The sequence below is a fragment of the Typopeltis vanoorti genome, chromosome 13 (assembly GCF_054136105.1).
Source record: "Typopeltis vanoorti isolate ZY-2024b chromosome 13, IOZ_Tvanoo_1.0, whole genome shotgun sequence".
NCBI lineage: Eukaryota > Metazoa > Arthropoda > Arachnida > Uropygi > Thelyphonidae > Typopeltis > Typopeltis vanoorti.
This window is the reverse complement of record NC_143561.1, coordinates 99,903,185-99,926,030: the sequence shown is the minus strand read 5'-3', so window position 1 is coordinate 99,926,030 and position 22,846 is coordinate 99,903,185. Positions and strand designations below refer to the sequence as shown.

The 22,846-nt window shown below is 35.8% G+C and overlaps 1 protein-coding gene across 1 annotated transcript in view; it reads left to right on the top strand.

Annotated features, from left to right (window-relative positions):
- The first annotated feature begins 591 nt into the window (after positions 1-591).
- Positions 592-22,846, top strand: part of LOC150100410 (uncharacterized) — a 52,452-nt gene continuing 30,197 nt past the window's right edge. Inside the window, exons 1-3 of the mRNA XM_090402976.1 lie at positions 592-1,038; positions 11,844-12,034; positions 18,865-19,007. Of these exons, the coding sequence (XP_090259102.1) occupies positions 928-1,038; positions 11,844-12,034; positions 18,865-19,007 (445 nt within the window). The 5' untranslated portion in view covers positions 592-927. The remainder of the gene's footprint in view (positions 1,039-11,843; positions 12,035-18,864; positions 19,008-22,846) is intronic.

The window sequence follows — 22,846 nt, the reverse complement described above, 5'->3', positions numbered from 1 at the left end:
ACCCCTTGGCCCCCCCCCTCCCTGGGTGCGCCACTGGACTGGTAGCTCAGCAGCATTTCCTTCCATTCTTCTCTTCGCTTTCCTCTTTATTTCATAGTATGTTTTTATTCCAGTGCTTTGTTTTATTTGATCAAAGTATCTTTTCCTTAGTATTCCTCTTTCTCCTTTGATTTTGCCTTCTATTATTCTTCTCGTCAGACTTTCATGTCCAGTCCATCTGTCTCTTCTTGTTATCAATGCCTTTACCTGTGTTCATTTACTTCCTTAAGCACCTCTGCATTCGATTGTTTTCATCCACTACGCATGAAATCTGAAACCATCTGGAATGCTTTTGCAATATTCTGCACAGGGGCGCGCCAGTAGTGTCTGGTGCCTGTGTGCAAACTTTAGTTGGCGCCCCAATCCCCCCTCCAATAAAAAAATCACTTAAAAAAAACGTTTTTTTTTTAAAGTATTTCCTCCTCTTTGGCTCCTGTGTGCGTCGCACACATTGCACATATGGCCCGCGCGCCCCTGATTCTGCAGCATCATCCTAGCCATTTCCTCTATCCAATTTGGCCATCAGTCTATTGTAAAATTTACTAAGGCTTTCTTTTTGTTATTATTTGTGATTAGTGAGTGTATATACCCTACTTGGAAGAACTAGGTTGAGAATGAGTGACACTTGTAAAACTATTTACTAAATACATGTATTTGTATAATCAGAAGTTTGGCATGTGAACGAAAAGTTTTAGATATTTCTTCTTCGTGTATATCATCGGTGTCGAGGATATTAGTGTTTGGAATATGTTATGGCTGCCATGTGGTTTTGTTTTGAACCGTAACGGAGCGAGCGACTCTTATATAGTATAGTATATCTATCGTTAAGTCTTCTCCCCCCCCCTCATATTTTCCTTTGTAAATACATAGTAAATTGAGCTTTCATAAATGGCATCTGTTTTCTTGAAGTCGACGCCAAAGTTACCTCATCACGAGAAAAGAAATATATGTGCATCGCGAGCAAAGTATAGAGAAGGGCGTCGTGACACTGCTGTAAAGGTAAACCTTTATTATTATTATTATTACCCAAGACCTCATGGAGTCAAAGACTCATCTGGGAAAAACAGCCAAGGCTGTTTTTCCCATTTTGGCTGTTTTGAGAAACCTTCAAAACATGTCATATTAAAGCTGAGTTGTTTAGCCATGCAATATTTTTCGAGAAAGTTTACATCACAAAAATAAATCAAAAGGCTATAGCATACCAACTACTTTCCATTGCCGAATGAGAAGTTATATGCCAGAAATGTATCACGTGACGGGCATTATGTTAAATGAACATCTTAGAAAAACAGATCTCTTAAATTTAAAAGCTTCCATTTGTATTAAGAATTATTGAAGAACTGCTTACTAGTTTGCCTGCAAATCAATTTTTACTGATTTACCCAGCTAAACGGAGTGAAACGATATCATTATTAACCTGTTATTTTCAGCACGCTAAAAACACTCGCGATCAGTAGGCTGTTTATGTATTGGATTGTTACCCGTTATAACGATGCAGAAAAGTATCTGACCAAAAGAGTAGGTTGACCTGCTGTGTTAGGATGACAGCTTGTGAAGGCACACTTTTTCTTTAATCCTCTGAGAACACAGAAAGGGATGTTGTGAGTGATGAACATTTCACAGTGTCACGTATACTAACTGATGACCTGGGGTGGCAGCCTATTGTCGTTCTACTGGACACTTCCACAACACCACAACTTATGAGGCTGAGGGTAATAAAATCAAAAGCACTTCTTCGGGAGTATGCAAACAACACGCAGAAATATCCTCTTCACAGAGTAGAAGATTTTCACCACTGAAGAGTTATTTAACCACCAAAATGATTGGGTATATGCACTCGTGAGCTATGGAAATTTTAACAAAGGGCTCGCATTGTCGAGCAACAAAAAAAAAAAAAAAAAAAGCGGTATTTCACACAAAAACTTTTATTAATACAGCTTGTGTACAAATTCCAATAAAAAATTATGAGAGGACAGTCAGTCTCTAAAGGCTATCATTTTTAAACAAATATTTCATGATCTAAACATGAAATATTTGCACACAATCAACTGTGTTAATTTATCTTACATAAGAAAAACATAAGAATTTTTTTTGCTCTCAAAATATAATAAAAATAAAATATTTTATAATCTTTTATAAAACATTTGATTGGCTACTGGTTTTATCATGCAATTGGCTACTAGAAGGTAGAAGGGTAAAGATAGCACATGCTGGCTTATTTTATTTTCAAACTTTGGTGCATTCTTTATAGAGGAGTTGAAACAATAATTCCAAATAATCTATACACTGCCGAATAGACTAATTTTTGTTAGGTTACCATATGAGTTTGTCACTTAATATATTTTTAAAAAAAATTTTTTTTTGAAAAATAAAAAAAAGTAAACAAGAAGAACAAGGGGCTCGCAAAATTGAGAAAAAATTAACAAAGGGCTCATGTGAGCCTTTTATAGGTCACCACTGGGTATATGCCATAGCACCCTTGATTCAGAGACGTCATCACTCTGTGTCAGTGATGGTTTGATGGGGGCTGATGTATTGGGGTGAGTATCCAGTTTGCATTTCTTCAAGAAAGGGTCCCTTGAACATCTTGTTTCATGGTATTCAGTGGACCTTTCAACAGGACTCAGTCCCTGCACACAGTGGTTGGAGACAAATGTGTCTGACCACATATCATCATCTGATTGGCTGTCTGGAAGTCCTGATCTGAATCTATTCAACTTCATATTATGGTCGGAGCTTCAGAGAGTAGCTTGCAAGAAATGACACCCCAGCATTGCCAGCCTGAAGGTGGATTTGGAGTGAGCAGTGGCAGTGTTTATGTTGGATGTTGTGTGTGCTTCCATCAATATGTAGCTTCACAGACTTAAAGCATGCACGAAGGCAAAGGGGGAACATTTCATTGAGTACTATTATATTATATTGAGTTATATGCACATTATATTATATGCACATTATATATGTGGTTTGTATGTGCAAAATAAGCAGATCAGATGAAAGCTCTAAATGACCTGATAGATTGAAGGTTTGTGCTGTTCAGGTTGTAACAGTATTTATGGCTAAACCAGGTTGATGTTTTTCATTCATTCATTTCTTGAAAAATCTGATGTGTAGGAATTTCTTGAAATTCATTAAAATAGGGCACATGAATTGTTGGGATTCAGTTTAGACTGTTACTTCAATGCACTGAATTGTGCAGGGTGCAGTGCCCCTATTGATTGCTTCACTGAATGCTTACCATGAACACGGAAAGAAAGAGAGAACAAGTATTTAGAAATATAAATAAATCAAATGAGAAGACTGCAGAATCTTAATAGAAATTATGTGGAATGTATACTTATAGACCTAAATAAATTAAAGGTTGAAAAACATTAATGTAAAAATGTCATCATCGTTATTATTGGACCTAAACATAAAAAAAACCTCCTTAGAGTCTGAGAACTCATTATAGGAGGCCAGCTCATACCTCACTTGTTTACCTCATGAGGCCAACCTACACTACACTAATTTACACATAAATGGTATTGTCATCTATTAATTAATTTAGTCCATTGAAATGAGTCACGAATTACTTCTTATCACCCTTGTAGTGCATTCACAAGACTATTGCAGCATATGTTTTTGTTGAAAAGGCTATAATTCAAAATTCATCAGTGACTTGAGAAACCTTTTTAAGAGTTTTTAATGAAAGGTAAATTAACATCTTATATGGAAGTCGTATTGTTTCTTTTCCAGAAACTTGGGTTTTTTTTCATTCAGCAAAATAAGCAGATCAGATGGATAATTAATAGCAACAAAAATTTTGATTCACGATATTAGTTAGCATCAACTGTAATTCAAATTGTTTTACAGTTGCCACCCTAATTGGTGAAATAGTAAACATATCCTCTCTGCAAACAGTAAGCTGTGGGTTCTGCTTCTACTTTGGGCATAGATTTTTCATGAAATGTCTTGGTACTAGATGAATTTCATAAGCTGGTATGTAACAATCACCCTGCTTATTGGAGACTTGAAGTGGATTTAAAAAGTGTTATGTTTGGTCTCAAGCAGGTTTTCTGGTTTATCTAAACCCTAGCCCATCCTCAGTACTAATTGCATAGGTTAACAGACTTTTGTGGGTAGGGTTTGCATAAGTTAACTAACAATTTACACTCATCCTTCAGTAAATTTCTCTTTTTGTTTATTTGTTTTGGTCCTTGTGGTGTTCATAAGATTTTGATGTGGTCTCTGCAGAAGTTTTCATTGTTTGAAAACTTCTGCAGAATGGTAACTTCTGCAATGCAGAGGTTACCATTCATGTTAGTTGTTATAATTGCAGTACATTATTATCCAATTTGATTCAACCAATGGACATAATGGTTTGAATCAAAATTTTGATTCAAACTATTAGTTTGCATTAGCTGAAGCATATTAATTAATGTATGCTCTGGCAGACATAATTTAAAATGGATTTTTATATCACTCACAAAAATTGCTTGTTTCATTCATCCTTTAAAATCTAAACATAATCTGCTAGTTACTCTTGTTTGCAGGTCCCCAGCAGTGACATAGTGATTCTCCTTTAGAAGGTTGATCATCAGGCAGCATTTTAGATTTCTTGGTTGTACTTTGGTCCACCCGTGGGCATCATCTTCAACACATTGTTCAGCTGTGGACTTTGTAAGATTATTTTTCAGTCAGCTGAAGCATAATCTTATTATAACATGCATTGCCAGACTATGTAGAAAGGCTGAGTGGGGTAATAGAAGCCTGAGTCATGTTCTGGGCAACCAAGCATAGCATCACCTATTTCAGGCTTCCAATAAGTTTATTGGAAAAAAGTAAAAGTTATAACAGGGAAGGAGACTAAAGACATTTCCTCAAGATAGCTAATGTCAATTGCATGATTGCAGTTTTTAGGATTAAACCTTATCTATTTAGTGCAATGGACATTAAACCATTGCACTAGATGGAGTGAACTTTTTTTATATTGATCCTATATATGAGAGATAGATCAAGCTACGACACATCAGTGTCATGTGTGGGGGTACAACAGGCAAGGGTTAGAAAAGGATTTATTGAATTGACATTTATCTTGAAGAGTTGGTTATAGTTGTTTTGGAATATGTCATGAGGAAAGCTCTTGTAGAGGATAGAGGAATAGGAGAGAGAAGTTCAGTTTATTTGCAGTTATGCTAAATAGAGATTTGGGTACTGCTGTTCATTTTAACAGATCCAGCAGAAAGCTGAGGAATGATTGCCAGTGCTGTGATCATGGAAGTGCCTGTAGAAAAGACAGCCAAAATGGTGTCTGTGAGATAGAGATGGAAATAAGTCTGTGAGAAAGGGATCAACTATGAGCCAAATAACTCCCCTCCATATAGCACTGAGAATTTTTAGGGAAGTTTTAGGTGCACCAACTCAAATATGTAACAGTATTCTAAGGTTAGACAGATTTGTGTAGTTAGTGGCTGGGTGGATGAAAAATAGCATCTTGAACAGAAAATAATGCATAGCTTTTTAGAAGTTGAGGAAGCTGTTGATGCGATGTGTTTTTGCTAGGAGAGGCTGCAGGTAAATGCTATTTCAAGGAGAGAGAGATCTGATCTCCCGTCTAGTGATTTGAGTATTGCTGGGGATAAGGGAAGGTGAGCTTAGATCCATTTTATGAGAGACAAAGCATGGCTTTGTTTTGGTGACATTGAAGTTTACTAGGCTATTTTTGCCTCTTTGAAAGATCATATTGAGATAGCATTTAAAGCACCTGATTACAGATCTTGAAGCTTTGTATTGTCATCAGCAAAGCATGGATAGAATTAGTATTGACTGAAGTAGATCATTTATATATAAGAGAAAGAGGATAAGTGATAGATCAGAGCCCTTAGGCACTTCTGCATTGGTGGTGAAGCTCAGAGAGTAAGTAGATAGAGAATGACAGTTTGTTTAGCAGGCATCAATGCCAAACCTTTCCTTGGCACATATTCAGTTGTGGGTGTTGTAGTCTGAAGTCATCCATGAATCTAGGTTGGCAGAATCCATACTGGTGGTTGCTGATTAACTGATAAGATGCAGTAGTCTTGTAGATGGCTACTGCATCTTACTAGTTAACATCTCACAACATACCTGTAGAGTTATAACTGATTCTGTAGATAATTTAGGTACATAATTCAGATTTTTGTTGTTAATCAGTTTTATTGATCTTGCAGTTTTAGAATTGCAGTGGCTCAAATTTTGGGTAAATTAATTCATATTCTTACGAGATTAGGAGAGTGCTACTGGCATCTCCAAAAATAGCCTTTCCTATCATATATTGGTTAAGGAAATTAACAACATAATTTGATAATTGAAAATATTTAATTATTCATTCCTATATTTAATATTTTAATTATCAAATCTATGTTGTTAATTTCCTTAAAATATACGATGCTGGAGAATCAACGTACACCCTCTGTCCAAAAAGAAACCGAACTTTTAATAGAAAATAAAACACAGGCCAATTATAATTATTCAAATCATTTATTTCAATCAATATACTCTCCCTCAGCTTCGATACAGCGTTTGGCACGGTCAGTTAATTCGTTAAATGAGTTTTTTATATTGGTTTTTGGGATACTGTTCAGGGTCGTGGTTACTGCTTGAACGTTTTCAATGGTGTCGTATCGCTGTCCTTTCATTGGCAAATGAAGTCAGGGGAAGAGAAAGGAAGTCACAGGGTGCTAAATCAGGTGAATATGGCGAGTGACAAACGTGGATCACTTGCCAAGGACCAAAAACTATGATACTGCATGGTTTTTGCTCAAAAACTGTCTGACAATGTTCGAATGATGAGATGGTGCATTATCGTGTAAAAGTGACCAGTTGCCTGTATCACGATATTCATGCCGTATGCAATGAATTCTTGCTATCAATCACTTCGCACCATTGACCATTTGGCCAGGCGGAACGAATTCTTTGCAGATAATGCCCTTGGAATTGTAGAAACAAATCAGCATTGTCTATACTTTTGACTTCTCCAAGCAACTTTTTTTCAGATGCCCCCTCTTCTGGTGGTCTGCACTCAGCATTCTGCGCTTTGTTTCAGGCTGATACTCAAAACACCACGTTTCGTCACCAATAACGATCATTTCAAGGAAGATTGAGTCCTTATGAGCGATTTTAATGAGGTCTTGCAGTGTTCAATTCGATACATTTTTTGGTTGTCGGTCAACTTGTGGGGAACAAATCACGAATTCAATTTACGAAGGTCCAAATTCTCGGTCAAAATGTTGTGCATAGTTGATTTTGGAATCCCCAATTCATCTTCAGTCAATCTCACGAACGATTTCGGGTTTTGTTTGATGAAATCACCCACTTTTTGGATGTTAACTTTGCTCAGTCCAGTTTTTTGACTGCCCGGCTTTTCGTCGTCCTTAAGCGTCTCACGACCACTTTAAAACCAGTTAAACCACTCGTAAACTTGAGTACAGGATAAGCATTCATCAGCGTATGATTTTTGAAGCATTTGATGTGTTTCACTAAAACGTTTACCAAGTTTAACACAAAAGCCAATCGCAGCTCTCTGTTTGAAACTCATTTTCCAACCATTCATCAGAACACACTGTCACTCTTGGAACTATAACTCAGCTTCTAATGAAACAAATGTCATAAATGGTTAAGACAACAAAAAAAAAAAAGATACGACAGGTGGCACCACTAATTACTTCTATTTACGAAAAGTTCGGTATCTTTTTGGACAGAGGGTGTATAAGCCTAAACACCAAGCCTTTCCTATATTTTATGGTCTTTTGCAATATTATTGTTGTTTTACTCTACCTGACTCTGCATGAAGAAGTTTGGAGGACTCAATCCTAGTCCTCCAAACTTGCCACAATGATGGTCACTTATCTAAAAATTTACATGTATGCCACAGTAATTGACACTTTTATATGTAAATATTTCATCTTATATATCATAAGACATAATCAGTGCAGTTATTAAACAATAATAGGAATTACATTAAAAAAAAACATTAGTGTGCATGCTTATATTGGAATCCCTCTATGTATTATTATTATTATTATTATTATTCCGGGCAACTCCAAGAAGTCGACAGACTCATCGAGGGAGGCCCTAACATCATGTCAAGAACAACTATTCGACATTCACACAGTATCTATCATACCTTGCCTTGGACTCATTCACGGTCGTAGCAACCACAATGGACTCTGGCAGCTTATTCCACTCATTCACCACTCTCCAAGTAAAAAACCTAGCTCTAACACCCTTGTTAACCACATTCTTACCCAGCTTCCATGCATGGGCCCTAGTCCTCCCACCACCAGTCCTATTTTCAAAAATATCTTATGGATTAATCTTATAGAAACCCTGAGGCATGATCTACCCTTCACAAAACCATGTTGTCCCCCATACAATATCCCATTTTCATCTATCCAATCCTGTATTCTTTTCTTGATTAATTTCTCTAAGACCTTGACAACGATTCCTGATATGCTAATCAGTCGGTAATTTACAACAGCAGTCTTCGAACCACCTTTATGCAGTGGAACTATTTTCCCCTCTTTCCACCCCCTCGGGACTAACCCAGACCCGAGACTCAAATTCAACAAAATGGTCAAGGGTACTGACAATTCTTTAGCTACTTCTCGTACGACACGAGCTGGTATACCATCCAATCCCACAGATGTATTGACATTGAGGTTATGCAATAGACTACTCACCTCCACTTCATTCACCACAATTCCCGTATAATCTATTGGTTCATTCATTTCTGCAATGTCACCACCTGGATGATATATTCTTGCAAAGTGCTCACTCAGTAACTCAACTATATCAACTGATTCAGTTACCTCCCTACCATCGACATTCATTAAAATCATTCTGCCATATACATTTTTCCTTTTACTTGCAACATATCGAAAAAACTGTTTAGGATTCTCTTTAGCCTGCATGGCCAATGTTCTTTCATAATCCTTTTCTTACCACACTCATTATGTGCTGGCATGCGCTTTATACCGTTCATGTTCCTGCCGGTCACCTTTCTCCTTAAATTACCTCCATAGTTGTCTCTTTTTTTGCAGCTCAAGCTTAATGGTGTTATTCATCCATTTAACCCCTACTTGATTTATTATTCGGACTCTAGATATACAGTCAGCCATTGCTTCATGCAAACACTTCTTAACTACCTCCCATGCACTATCAACTTCTAGTCCTTGCAGTTGTACATGCCATGGCACTGAACCAATCAAACTCCTAAGCTTGTCATACTTTCCAGCCTGATAATTCCACATGTACCCTGTCTTAATTGAAAATTCTACACCTTTAGCCACCTCCCAAGTTAAGACCCTATGATCACTCTCACCGATTGGTGGCAATGTGGTCATATTCGTTACAGCCAAATCCTCAGATGTAATTACTAGGTCAAGCACTCTCTGACCCCTAGTATTTTCCATTACATGCTGTCGCAGATAGTTATCCCTTAATAACCGCATAAAATCCAGTTCCTTCCTTCCGTGTGTCCTCTCCTCACTCCAATCAATGCGACCATAGTTGAAATCTCCCATAATAATCACCCTCCTTCCACCCATTTCTTCTATTTGCTTGTGCATACTGTCACCACTATCTCTTCCATCACCTGGTCTATAGCAGCACCCAATTGTATATTTAGTTCTGCTAGCCACAATCTCACACCAAATGGCCTCAAATGTGCTCTTTTCTCTATCCTGCAATTCATCTTCTATTTTCCTTGGCTGGAGCTCATCAGCTATCATCAACAATACTCCTCCCCCCATTTTATTCTCCCTCTCAACACACTATACCCATCACATTCAATCCCACTAGCTATATCATCTACAGTCAGCCATGATTCACTAATTCCAATAACCTGTATTCTGTAAGTGCCAACCATGGCCAAAAACTCTTCCTTCTTGTTCCTAATACTCCTAGCAATAGTGTACATGAATTTAAGACCCCATTAGCCCCATCCCTACCTTGATGCCTTATATTAACTATCCCATTCTGATTTGTTGTCCTTATTCGCTCATGCATATTATACTCATTCATACATTCGACTGCCTCCCTAAGGTCTGTATATCTACCTCCCCCTTAATAAATCTAGTTTCCCTGATTTTGCACATCTACTACATTCAGCAACATTTTTTCAAGTCTCCTTACACCGTATCCATTTAAATGCAAGCCATCCATCTTATATAGATCCTTTCGCCCATTGAACTCACTCCAAACGTCCACATATTCCACACCACTCGTCATACATAACCCATGCATAAAGTCATTTGCAATTATGGCCCTCCTTTTAAACACTTCGCTGTCATACCACGGAAAAGACTAATCATCCTAACTCTCTCACTCTTTTCTTTTGCTACCTCAAACAATTCATTCAGGTTCTCTATCATTTCCATTTTATCTCCTTTCAAATCATTCGTACCTGCCACAACAATCATTTCTTTCACCCTTTCCTTTTGATCTCTAATAGACTCAGTTACATCCTTTATGGTCGCACCAGGTTGGTACGATTTTGTCAAATCCTCTACTAACACACCTCGTACTAACGAGTCTCCATACAGCACTCTCTCCTTCATTTTGTTTATGTTCACACTCATACGCTTATTTTTCCTATCATACTTTTTATTATTGGCTGGTACACTCAGTCGACTTTTGTTCATACGTTCTAGCTGTCTTTTTGCCCTTTGTATCGCTCCGCTCAATAACGCGATCTCACTCATTGCATCTATCTCATCTTTTTTATTCTTTGTAATACCATTAATTTGCTCTGAATTAATACCATCATTCACACTTTCTACATTCACACCCTCACAGTCCTCTGGTACAACCTCGCCATTTCTTGTCTTGTCACTATTTTCTTCATTCTGAAGTTTGACAAAAATATCACACTCACGACCTGAAATACACTTTAATTCCTCATTCTCCTTACATTTTCTACACACATTCACTCCTTTATTATAATCTAACCATACTCCGACCGCACTCTGCAAAGCATACATTTCGCAGATAGTACACTGAATCATCTCCTTTATATTACCATTATTGAATAAAGATGACAAACCATCATTACTGGCCGCCATTTTCCTTTGTACAGGAGCCATACTCACTTTTAACGTATTTTATCAAATTATAAAATGAAACACCAAAAACACACAAACAGCCACACTAAGATACACAAGGCAAACAAAACTACATAAAATTCAAGTAAATTTATCAATAAAAACTTAAAATAACACTTATCTTATCTGGAGGTTGCACGAACACTACACATTACGAATTCATCTAGCGGCGACTTCCCGACATAGATTATGTTATAAAACACTTTAGTACACTAACCACGCTAATAAAGCTCCAATAATATACCAAAATTAAACACTTAAGTCCATTAAATTGAATCCAAAACACCAATAAATCAACAAAAAACACCCAAAGATGGTCACATTGTATTTCATATGTATTGTGAAGCAGGTATTTCCTGTCTATTCAGAATAGGCTACCATATTTGATTTCACATCAAATTATCCTAGTATTCTATAATGCACAGCGCACACCCTTTTAGTTGTATGCCATTATTTTGTGCATTTAATGCTAGCTATCTGTTACATATGTTTAAGTTCTAATTTAGTGGCATTTTATCATATAATTCTCTCCTACCCAGAGGAAATGTGTAAGCTAAATCAATATAAAAAAAGTGTTTCTCCTGGGATGAGTTACTGAGGTTTCACCATACTCATTACATTTATAGATCTGTTCAATAAGTTGTCATTGAGTTCTGATAAACTTTTTTTTTATGTGAAACTTTTTTTAAGGTATATACTATAAATCAAGAATCACGGTATCTGCTCATTCAAGGAGTTCCTGCTGTTGGAGCAGGACAAGAGCTTCAGAGTCTTTGTGAACAGTATGGACATGTTGAAGAGTTTCACCCATTAGATGAATATCCAGCCGAGGAATTTACTGAAACTTATCTTGTTAAGTACAGTTGGTTTCCAGCTGCAAGGTAATTCAGTTTCGTTCTTCACTTTTCTACTTACATAATTGTATCCAGCTATTTTTACTTAGTTGGAAAGTATATTATACTTGACAAGAAATTGTGTCTTTTACCTGAACTTGAACAAACAAAAGTTTATAAGTGAAATCATCTTCATGAGATGGCATTTCATGTGCAAACTCTCTTTACACTTGGATAAAATAAGATGAAAACAATAATATAATTTAAGTATAATAACTTAGTTTTCATAAAAATATCATTGTAAAGTTGGCATCTTGAAATTTATAGCTGTACAAATAAAATATTTTTCCTTTTATATTGTCAGTATTCTCTTAGATTTTATGACAAATATAATTTGTCTTAATTTTTTGTTACTGGGTTACAGAAACTTAAAAATGTAAGAAAATTTACATAAACTGTTAAAGTAATATATATATATATACACTTAGCTTGAAAAATTTTGCCAACCTGGGTTGCCTGATATATCACATTCATCTGTATGTCACATGTTCAGTTGTGGACCTTGCAATTTAAAAGCTTTTTTTATTAATGTCATGGCTAATTTTTACCATGTTTAATTACCAGTGTTGTAGCCAATGTGTCAAATACACATATATTAGTATGTTTATCAGTCTGTGTAACATGAAGGGAAAAAAACTCATATTTTGTCAGTGATGCACAACTATTTATTATTATTATGTGACACCTTCAAGGAGTCATTGGCAGGTACCATTTGACATTACTCAGTCATCTGTAGATAACACCACTTGTCATCATCATCAAATTCCTGATATGTAATCAGGAATTTGATGATGTACAGGATAATAGTGATATTAGTATGTTTATCAGTCTGCGTGTGTGACATAAGCCACTTTTCTCCACAGAAGCAAATTTCAATTCAAGTGGCTTTTCCTCAAATCTGCCACAGCTCTTACCAACTGTCCCAACCTCAACAAATATGGTTGTATCAAACTGCCTCCCATATGGGAAATCCTCATTGGCATACAGTCAACACCCAACCAAAGCCAGTAGGTGGTGTAATTATAGGATTTTAGGACTTCCTGTATCTCTCCTGTTCCATCTTTGTCACTGAAGTGTGCCTGTATGCACGTGTTTTATACCAGTGTATTAATTCCTGAAGATGCTGACTACTTAATGCTCTTTTTATGAAGGAATTCTTATATCCATTGGATAAGAAGGAGGAATTAATATATTGCAACTCTATTTATGAATGTTCCGTTAGCAGACAGCATCAAATTATTGCACCAAGAATTTCCTCCAGACATAGTCAAATTATTCGATTTGTACTAATCCAACAAATCGAAGGAACAGCAGTGGATAATCCTATATCTCCTGCTATTGCCAACTTCTGCATGGAGCACTTCGAACAACGTATTTTTGACAACATTTCACCTAGACCTAACCATTGGTTCAGATATGTGGATGACATTTTTTTCATACTGAAGGGCACGTCTGAAGAATTACAACAGTTTCTCTCAAAAATAAACACACTTCATTCAAGGATCCAGTTCATCCTAGAAGCAAATAAGCAGTTAGCCTTTCTAGATCTCTTAATTCTTCTCCAACCAGATGGTAACTTTCAATTCACAGTCTATAGGAAGGAGACTCACACAGGTCATTACATCCATGCTGAATCACATCACCATCCCAGTCAAAAGACAGGTACTATAAAAACACTGGTTCATCGAGCCCACTCCTCTTGTTCTTCAGAAGAACTATTACAGAATGAATTGCAATATATCAATTCCTCCTTCTTATCCAATGGATATAAGAATTCCTTCATAAAAAAAGCATTAAGTAGTCGTATTTCAGCATCCTCTTCAAATACAGAAGAAATAATGCGCATACCTATCCCCATGTGCAAGGCGTTAGCGAATGCATAGCTAAAGTGTTAAACCACTAAATATTTGTGTTGCCTTTCAACCCATCAGAAAAATCTCCGCATTCCTCACGTCTCCAAAGGACAAGCTCCCACATCTCAGCTATTCAGGTGGCTCCCAGATTCCCTGCTCTTGTGGGTTATCATATTTCAGACAAACAGGAAGATCTGCTCTTATCTGGTTAGAAGAATACAAGTCATATATTCAGTACCTTGAACCTGAACAGTCTAGATTTGCAGAGCATGCCATCAACACTAGACATAGAGTTCATTGGAACAAGACAAAAGTCATTCACAAAAGTCGATTCCTCATGGAACAGCTTTACAAAGAAACGTGAAACGTTACTTCATTCCCCTAACTTAAACAGATCCGATGGTCTACATCTATCACCTTTGTGTACTCTATAAATCAGCTAATCTTTCCTAACTTTCCTAACTTTTGTAATTGTATACATATATATAGTTTTTTTTTTTTTTTTTTTTTTTTTTAAATAAGTTTAGGAAATTAAGGACCATTTTTAGTTATGTTACTTTAGCTACTTAGGTGTTGCCTTGTGAATATGTCAGTTATTGTTTAATTAGCCTTTATACTTGTACTGATGATGCCTGTGATACGCAGGTGAAAATTCTACTAATAAAAGAATATTTTATGTGAGTTAATTCAGTTAATATAGTTGTAAGTAATATGTCTATTACTTACCACATTGAAGAGCTTTTCTCTTGGCACCTTGTCATATGCCTTTTCCAGATCAACAAAGGTTAAATACAACTCTTTGTTATGTTCCCAAGATTTCTCAACTGTTTGTCTTGAAGTGAAAATCTGATCCTCTCATTTCATCTCATCTTCTTTTTACCCTCTTTTACCTTGCGGTGTTGAGGGTTTATTAATCATCAGACCTCAAACTGTTCACAGGATAAGGTGGTCAGCCCTACACCCCAGTGTAGCCTATATCCTGTGGTGTTGAGTTCTCAAGGCTGGTTTGCCGGCTTTGTGGGATGAAAATCTCCAGGATAAACTGGGGAAAAAACCCTACTGTCCACGCCCAAGACCGGCTAACTTGACTATGGCTGAGGAAGATCCTTCAGCTCCTCACCTCTGATGGGAATCGAACCTAGGACACTCCTTCCCCAGGCATATGGTTACAAGCGCACAGCCACTAGGCTAACCGTGCGGACCTTTATTTGGTCTGAATCCAGCTTGTTCTTCACCAAGCTTCCCTTCCACAATTTTTCTTACCTGTTTCTCAAATTTACTTGCGTAAATTTACCAGGAACGTTCAGTAGGGAAATATCATTGTAATTCTCACATTCAGTTGTATTTCTCTTTTTGTAGATTATATATGACCTTCTGACCAGGCTTTCTGAATTATGCAATACAGCATAATTCAGAAAAACTTTTATACTGTAAAACTTTTGTACCTCTGTATATGAGCATTTCCAGTCTAATTTTTTTCTACTCCAGCTGCATTTCCGCATTTCAGGTTTTTGTTGACTTTTTCTACTAAAAGTATCGATATGTATTCCTGACTGCATTCCTGTTGGGAATTTTCTACCACTATGCTGGCACTGCTTGTTTCATTTAGCAGTCTTTCAGAGTAGAGTATGCCCACAGTTCATAGAACCGGGACTGGCATATCACCAAGAATAGTTAGTTCATGCTGAAGGGGAGAAAGAAATAAAGGATGTATAAATTTGTCACCAACACACGAAATCACGTGCTTTATATGTAAAATTTTCCAACTGTTATACAAGCAAACTAGTTACTACTTTAAAATCTACAATGTTCATAAAAGAAATGTTAATTTTCCGATGTGTAATAATAAACAACCCATCCCACAATATGAATTGATTACCCTATTATCGGAATGGATTCTCCTTCTTATGACATGCGCAGAAATGTCAAAGGGTCTCGCATCTGTGGGTGTACAGTAATTACTCCAGACATCTAGAATATTTTTATCTCCAGTTTTCAGTCACCTTTATCATTTCTCATTCCTTTTATAGTACTTTTTCTTCCATTTCTACGCTTTTTCAATAGCCTCCAGAATATTTTGTCACCTTCCTGATATTTATTTTCTATGTTCTTACCAAAGTCTTCCTATGACTTTTATTTAGCTAGTTTTACACAGTGCTTTGCCATCTTACATTTGGGGGTTTCTCTGTATTCTCTAAGAGCACAAGCTATGTTACTTGCCAGGAAATTTCCATATGCTTTTTTTCTTTTCCTTGACTGCTTCTTTAACTTCCTGAGTCCACCATGGAGTTCTGATTTTTCTATCCTTACAGATAATCTTACCACATGTCTCTGGCTGGATCAGTCAATGTTTTGTTCAAGGTTTGTTTTGCCTTTGAATCTCCATGCCATTCTTCATTTTAAACTCTTTCATTTTTATTTCAGTGATGTTTGGTTATTTGAGTCTACAGTCTACTGACTCGAGTCCACTGGTCATCATCTATTTAAAATGTCATCTGCCACCCATTAATGGTATTTTTTGTTTGTAAATTATGTGTGCGTGTGCTCTTGCCAATATTCAGGATGAAGACTTGACTTTCCAAGAAGAAAAAAACCTTGCTACTTCTGCATAAGATTGACTAACTCACTTTCTGTTGAAAAATTCCACATAAAGATTTCTCTTCTTGTGATGACAAGAATCAAACTCAGGTCTTTTCCAATTGAAAGGCAGGGAGCATTATCCCATTGTTCTCCAGTATCACTGCAGAGGGTGAATAAAGTGAATCTTTTTTTCATATGCGGGCATTCTTCTAGTTATCAACTGAGTTCAAGTTTGTTTAACTTCATTGATCACATAAAAACTGGCAGTTCCAAAACTGATATGGTCATTGACAAATTATTTATTAATGATACACTTATACATGATAATTTTCGCACATTTATAGTACGCCTTGAATGACTTCTGTAGAAAAAAGAAAATCAAAATTTATTCTGTCATTATAAACAATTGTTGGCAATAAAAATATAAAAATAAACTCAATGAAATATAAATATTTTGGTCTGCACACATTACTAAATACTTTAGTGAGTTTTCTGGATTCTGATTGGCTTGGAAATATTGGTGGATGGACAGGCTGGTGATGTCAGATGTGGTGGCAACTGTGAAAACATTTCTAGGTTATGTTTTCAGAATCAATATATATATCCTGGGAGGGGAAAAAAATCTGTAATACTACTTTCTTGATCTTTTAATATTCACTGTTAAGCAGATTTTGAATGTTCCATCATTGGGTATAAAATAAGCTTACTGCCATGTGTAATTTATTTATTTCTAATTTATGTTACTATAAAATAAAATAAATAATTCAAATAAAACACGTTATCTTTTCAAGTATAGCCGCTTACTTTGTGTTATGCCTGAATAATGCTCTTTAAAATATTTTTATGCTGCCTGCACATCCTGTTCTTTCTTATTGATTGTATTCCATTACGACAAAATTAGGCATGCAGGCCATTACAAACAGTTTGTAATGACCAGTATGTCCCAGTAAGTATGATACATGAAGTTAAAAAAAAAAATGCCATGAATTGGCTTGACATGGCATAGCAATTCATGGCATGAAAACCAATAATTCCCTCTCCTCAAGTTTTTTTTTTTTTTTTTTTTTTTTTTAACTTATCTAAATATTCTCACTTGAGCAGACAAGTGCATGTGAGTGTGATGTTCAACTAATGAGTGCCCATTTTGCAAAAAACTATTAACCAGCTGTATGTGACATTGAGTTCACTGTTACTTCTTCACTGGATGGAGAAACTCATTGTATGAGGAGGTGGTATTAGAAACTGTTGCATAAACTGAATAAGAATTCTGTAATGGGAGATGATGGGAAATATAAGAATGGATGCTAAAAGGATATTCGTTTGATCAGGGTATATAATTTGAGTCTCAGAAGAGGAAGGCTTCCACAGGAGTGGAAAGAATGCATGGTAATCCCACAAAGACTGATAAGTTGAACTGCCTTCCTATCAGTATCTCTGGAGTGGTGGTGAAGATTTTGGAAAAGTCGATAAGTTTCCATACAGAAATGAATTGACAGAGAATATATACTTTGCAATGAATGGCATATTACCGAGGGAATGTCATGTTTGAGCAACTTGTATTTTATAATAATATTACTGTTGAGTTAGACAATGGGAATGAATGCACCCTGATACTTCTAGACTTTTCTAAGGCTTTTGACAGCATGGAAGACTTATATAAATGGAGAATATGTGATTGGATTATAAAATATTAGCATTGTTAAGAAAATGGCTGACTGACATATCAAAGTGGCAACTACATGGGAGCTGTGAGTCTGCAAGATTTAAAGTGACCAGTGGTGTATCCTAGAGATCAGTCCTTTTTTCTAGTTATTCATTCTTTACATTAATGAAATTGGGAAGAATTTGACAGGTGACATACAGATATTTGATGATAGGCAGGATAATCAGGAATGTGGCTGATATACATTACTTACAGAATGATTTGAATAAACTGGAATTATGGGCATGCAAAAATGACTGCTAGTTCAGTTCAATGTTAGTAAATGCGAAGTAATGCATTAATGTGAAGTAATGAGGTATCCAGTGTCATTTTATATTGTTGGAGTTATGCTAGAAGAAATTGATCAGGCTAAGGATCTTGGAGTTTTAGTAGATGGAAAGTTGATGGCCTTTATTTGTGGATATTTTTCACATACAATAAAAAAAAATCATGAAAGAAATTTCATTTCTATTTTTTTGCATATAATTTACTTTTTTAGGATTTCAGTGGTATATTTTGAATCCATGTTTTAATTATATATGAATTATAATTCCAAATAATACACAATTAAATTACTTTTAATGAACAAATACCAAATAGCAAATTATATATGAAAAAGTTTCATTTATTTTCACATATAATTTACTATTTGGCATTTGTGTTTATAACTAATGTACTTTCAGAACAGCAAAAAAATTGCTAGATGAGAAATCATTTTTTGGTGGTAATCTTCATACGTGCTATGCTCCTGAGTTTGAAAGCATAGAAGAAACAAGCAGAAAATTGCAAGATAGGCGTAAATTTATTGCATCACGGACAAAGCAGAGTAAGTCTTTTTTATATTATTCAACAGATGGTTAAATTTTTCAGTTTACAGTTATCATCGAATATCTTATATGTACCCTCAGATAACGTAAACGATATTGTGATTATAATACATGAAAAATTTACATCATTACTAATTTCTCATTGATCATTTTCCTCCAAATTAATCTGTTATCTAGCAGGACTCCAACATTGTCAGATCTTATATTTAAGCCTTCTGAGGCTTCTTATTGTATCAATCCACCTAGATCTTGGTTTTCCTTTGGGTCTTTTTCTTCCCATCCTAGAAGAAAAACAGTTGCTTTCATTATTATTATTATTAGGGGTGACTACAGGGAGTCTTTAGACTCATCAAGGGAGGCCCTAAACATCATGTCCACACAACTATTTGACATTCTCACAGTATCTATCATGCCTTGCCTTGAACTCACTCACTGTCACAGCACCCACAACAGACTCTGGCAGCTCATTCCACTCATTCATCACTCTAAAAGTAAAGAAACCTTCATAAACCTTTCTTCTCCCATTCTGCTTAAGTGACCATACCACCTAAGGTTAGCTCTGTTCACACATTCCAAAATTCTAACAATATCAAGTGTTCTTTCCTAATATCCATATTTTTAGTATGATGCTGTCTGTTTGCAACCCCCCCCCCCCATCTTTTCTCAGAATAGCTCTCTTGTCTGTGGTTGTATACCCAAATGGCTAAAATACTTTATTTATTCTGTAGGTTCTCCTTTCAGGATGCACTTGATGTTTTCAGTGTTTCTATCTATTTTCATAGTCTTTCTCTTTTTACTGCTGATTTTTTTACCAAATTTATTACAACAATTATTCAATTTACTTAGGGTATCCTGCAGACTTGTGCTGAATTTATCTAGGAGTATAACATCATCTGCATAAAGAGTTGAAGTTAACATCTCCAGTTTTGATATAAGGTTTAATGTCACTTTCCTTTATAGTGTAATCCATATAGATAATGAATAGCAGTAAAGATAATGTGCATTCTTGTTTTCAACATCGCAGTTATCCTCCTGAGGAGGATAATTGCGACATTGAAATGTGTGTGTGTGTGTGTGTGAGTGAGTGAGTGAGTGAACTACAGACTGGCTTAAGTGAAAAAAAAAAGGGTGTTAATGAGTGTTATAGGATATCATATCATGAAATTTTTAATTATATGGAAGGTGGGAAAAGAACATAGGGGCATCCATGGAAGTTAAGTTCATGGTTAAGAAAGGGTTAAGCACTATATATATTTTCTCTCATAGCACAGTGAGTGAGTAGAATTTGACTCTTGAAGTGCATCCAATGTGAATGAGTTTGAGAGAAGCTATGACAGTTGGTTTGGGTGATATATAGACTCCCTGGAGGTCTCAGATAATAATAATATTGAAAAAAAAAAATACAAAAACAAAATAATCAAAGTTGAATAGCTTTCATAGGTGAACTGTGTAGACTCAAATACACAAATATTTTCAAGAAAAAATGAAAGAGTTTCAAGAACCAGATCTCTTGGTGACAAACTCTAAAGAAAACATTGATTAATTTAGCTAGGAAAACATAGGAGAAAATAAAACAAAAAAGCAGACTTCATGGTGGGTTCAGAAGTTAAAGAGGCACTCACAGAAAAGAAATCATAGAAAATTCCTAGTAAGTCAACCTGTGCTCTGAGCAGATAGAGAGAAAATGTAATAATGCCAAACAGCATATAAAAAGCATCTAAACAAAAAAACTCATAGAATGACTTCTCTAAGAATATAGAAGATAAATTGGGATGCTGGTTCGAGGCTACATTGTGTTTGAATCATGAATTTAGTACTCTTATGATTTTTATCTTTTTTATTGTGTTTTTATCTTAGAAAATTAGTGTTTTATAGTATTATAATGTTTTATAATATATTTTTGTTAAGATATTGAAGTATTAAATAGTTTCAAATGGTGCCAGAAATGCATAGGAAACATAATGCTAAGAGGTCTTGTCTCACTAAGGAGGATATTGAAGATATTGAGGAGGTTATTGAAAATGAATTAACCTCCAAAATAGCAAAGTTAAAGCAGGTTATTAGAGAGATGACATGGGAATTACAGAAAGTCGAGCAGCATTTAAATGAACATAGGGAGGAAAAGAAAATTAAGCAGCAGAATAAGAAACAACAAAAGCACGGAATCAGGTAAGTTAGTAAGTAACAAAAATTAGGTAAGTAATGTTCATTGTAAAAAGAAGGATATTGTTTGGTATGGTGACTCTATAATAAAACCTGCTGTTGTTGAGTGGGTTATAACTTCAAGTTTTCCTGGAGCAAAAATTAAAAAATAAAAACATGCAATTGAAAAACAGAAAATAAAAGTAAATGAGATCGTAATCGTAGTAGGTACTAATGAGTACCTACTAGCGATGAATTCAGCATATAAAAAGTATGAGAGAGGATATGAAAGAGTTGTTGGAAGAAGAAGAAGAGAGAGTGAAGAGTGAGAAAGTGAAAAATCGTAAATATATTATCTCGATATGACAAAAATAAATTAAGAAGAAGAGCTATGATGGCAAATGATTCAATGCATAAGCTGTATAGAAGGAATGGATGCAAGTTTTGGATGTGTGGAGCGAGTTTGAGGGAAGATTGGATTTGTATAAGAGGGATGGCTTATACTTGAATGTGTTTGTTTGGTATCAAGTCTCAAAACTGATAACTGATGTGAGATCTAATACAGAGTCTAGGAAACTAAATTATAATGAGAGGAATGGTGATAATGTGTGTGTATAAGAGCAACAGTGTTATGTGACTGTGCTAATGACAGAAATGGACATTATCATGGAAATGATTACGAGGAGAGAATGATTTCGGCTTTGTGTTTGTCCAGTTTGGGCTCATCAAATTTGGACAACTTGCAGATCTCTGTTCTTCTTCAGTGTCTTATATATGCAGACATCTTTAAACACATTTGAAAGCAGACTACAGACAAGCATATACAAAAGAACATGCAGGTAGCTTATTATGTCTGTATACGAATGCTAGGAGTATCAGAAACAAAGGGGTAGAGTTTGTTCCCTTGGTCAGTATGTTGGGACCTCAGATTGTGGGCATTAGTGAGACCTGGCTATCAGAATCAGACATACAAACTGGTATTGAATGTAAAGGGTACAGTATTTTTAGTAAGTATAGACAGGATAGGAGAGGAGGGCTGTGTGCTGCTAATGATATCAATTGACTTGAATCCAGTTAGTGTTAATATCTATGATAATAATAATAGTAACAGATTTTCATGTGGCACTGAGTTTGAAGCCATTTGGTGTGAGGTGGAACCTAACAAGATCAAATACATAGTGGGGTGTTGTTACAGACCTGGTGGATTGGTTGCTAGTGATGAAGAAATGTATCACCAAATAAAGATGATGAGTGCAAAAAGAGTAATCATAATGGAAGACTAATTATGCAAATATTGATTGGGTAGCTGTGAAATCGCATGAGAATAATAAAACTGAAATTATTGAACTGATATGGGATAACTTCCTCAAGTAGCATGACAGAAGGAACTCGAGGTCAAAGAGTGTGTCTAACTATTCTGCCTCCAGTTGGTGACAGTGATCATGTACTCACTTGGGAAATGCTAAGTTTATGAATGTTTCATTCAGGAAAGGTCATGTGCTGAACTACAAAGCAGGAAATTAGGACCAGCTAGGGATTATACTGGTCCACTTGGTTAGCCGAGTGGTTACGTGCTTCGCAACCATATGCCTGGGAAAGGAGTGTCCTGCATTTGATTCTCGTTACTGACATGAGAAGCTAAGGATCTTTCTCAGACTTAGCCAAGTTAGGCAGTCTTGGGGATGGACTGCAGGGT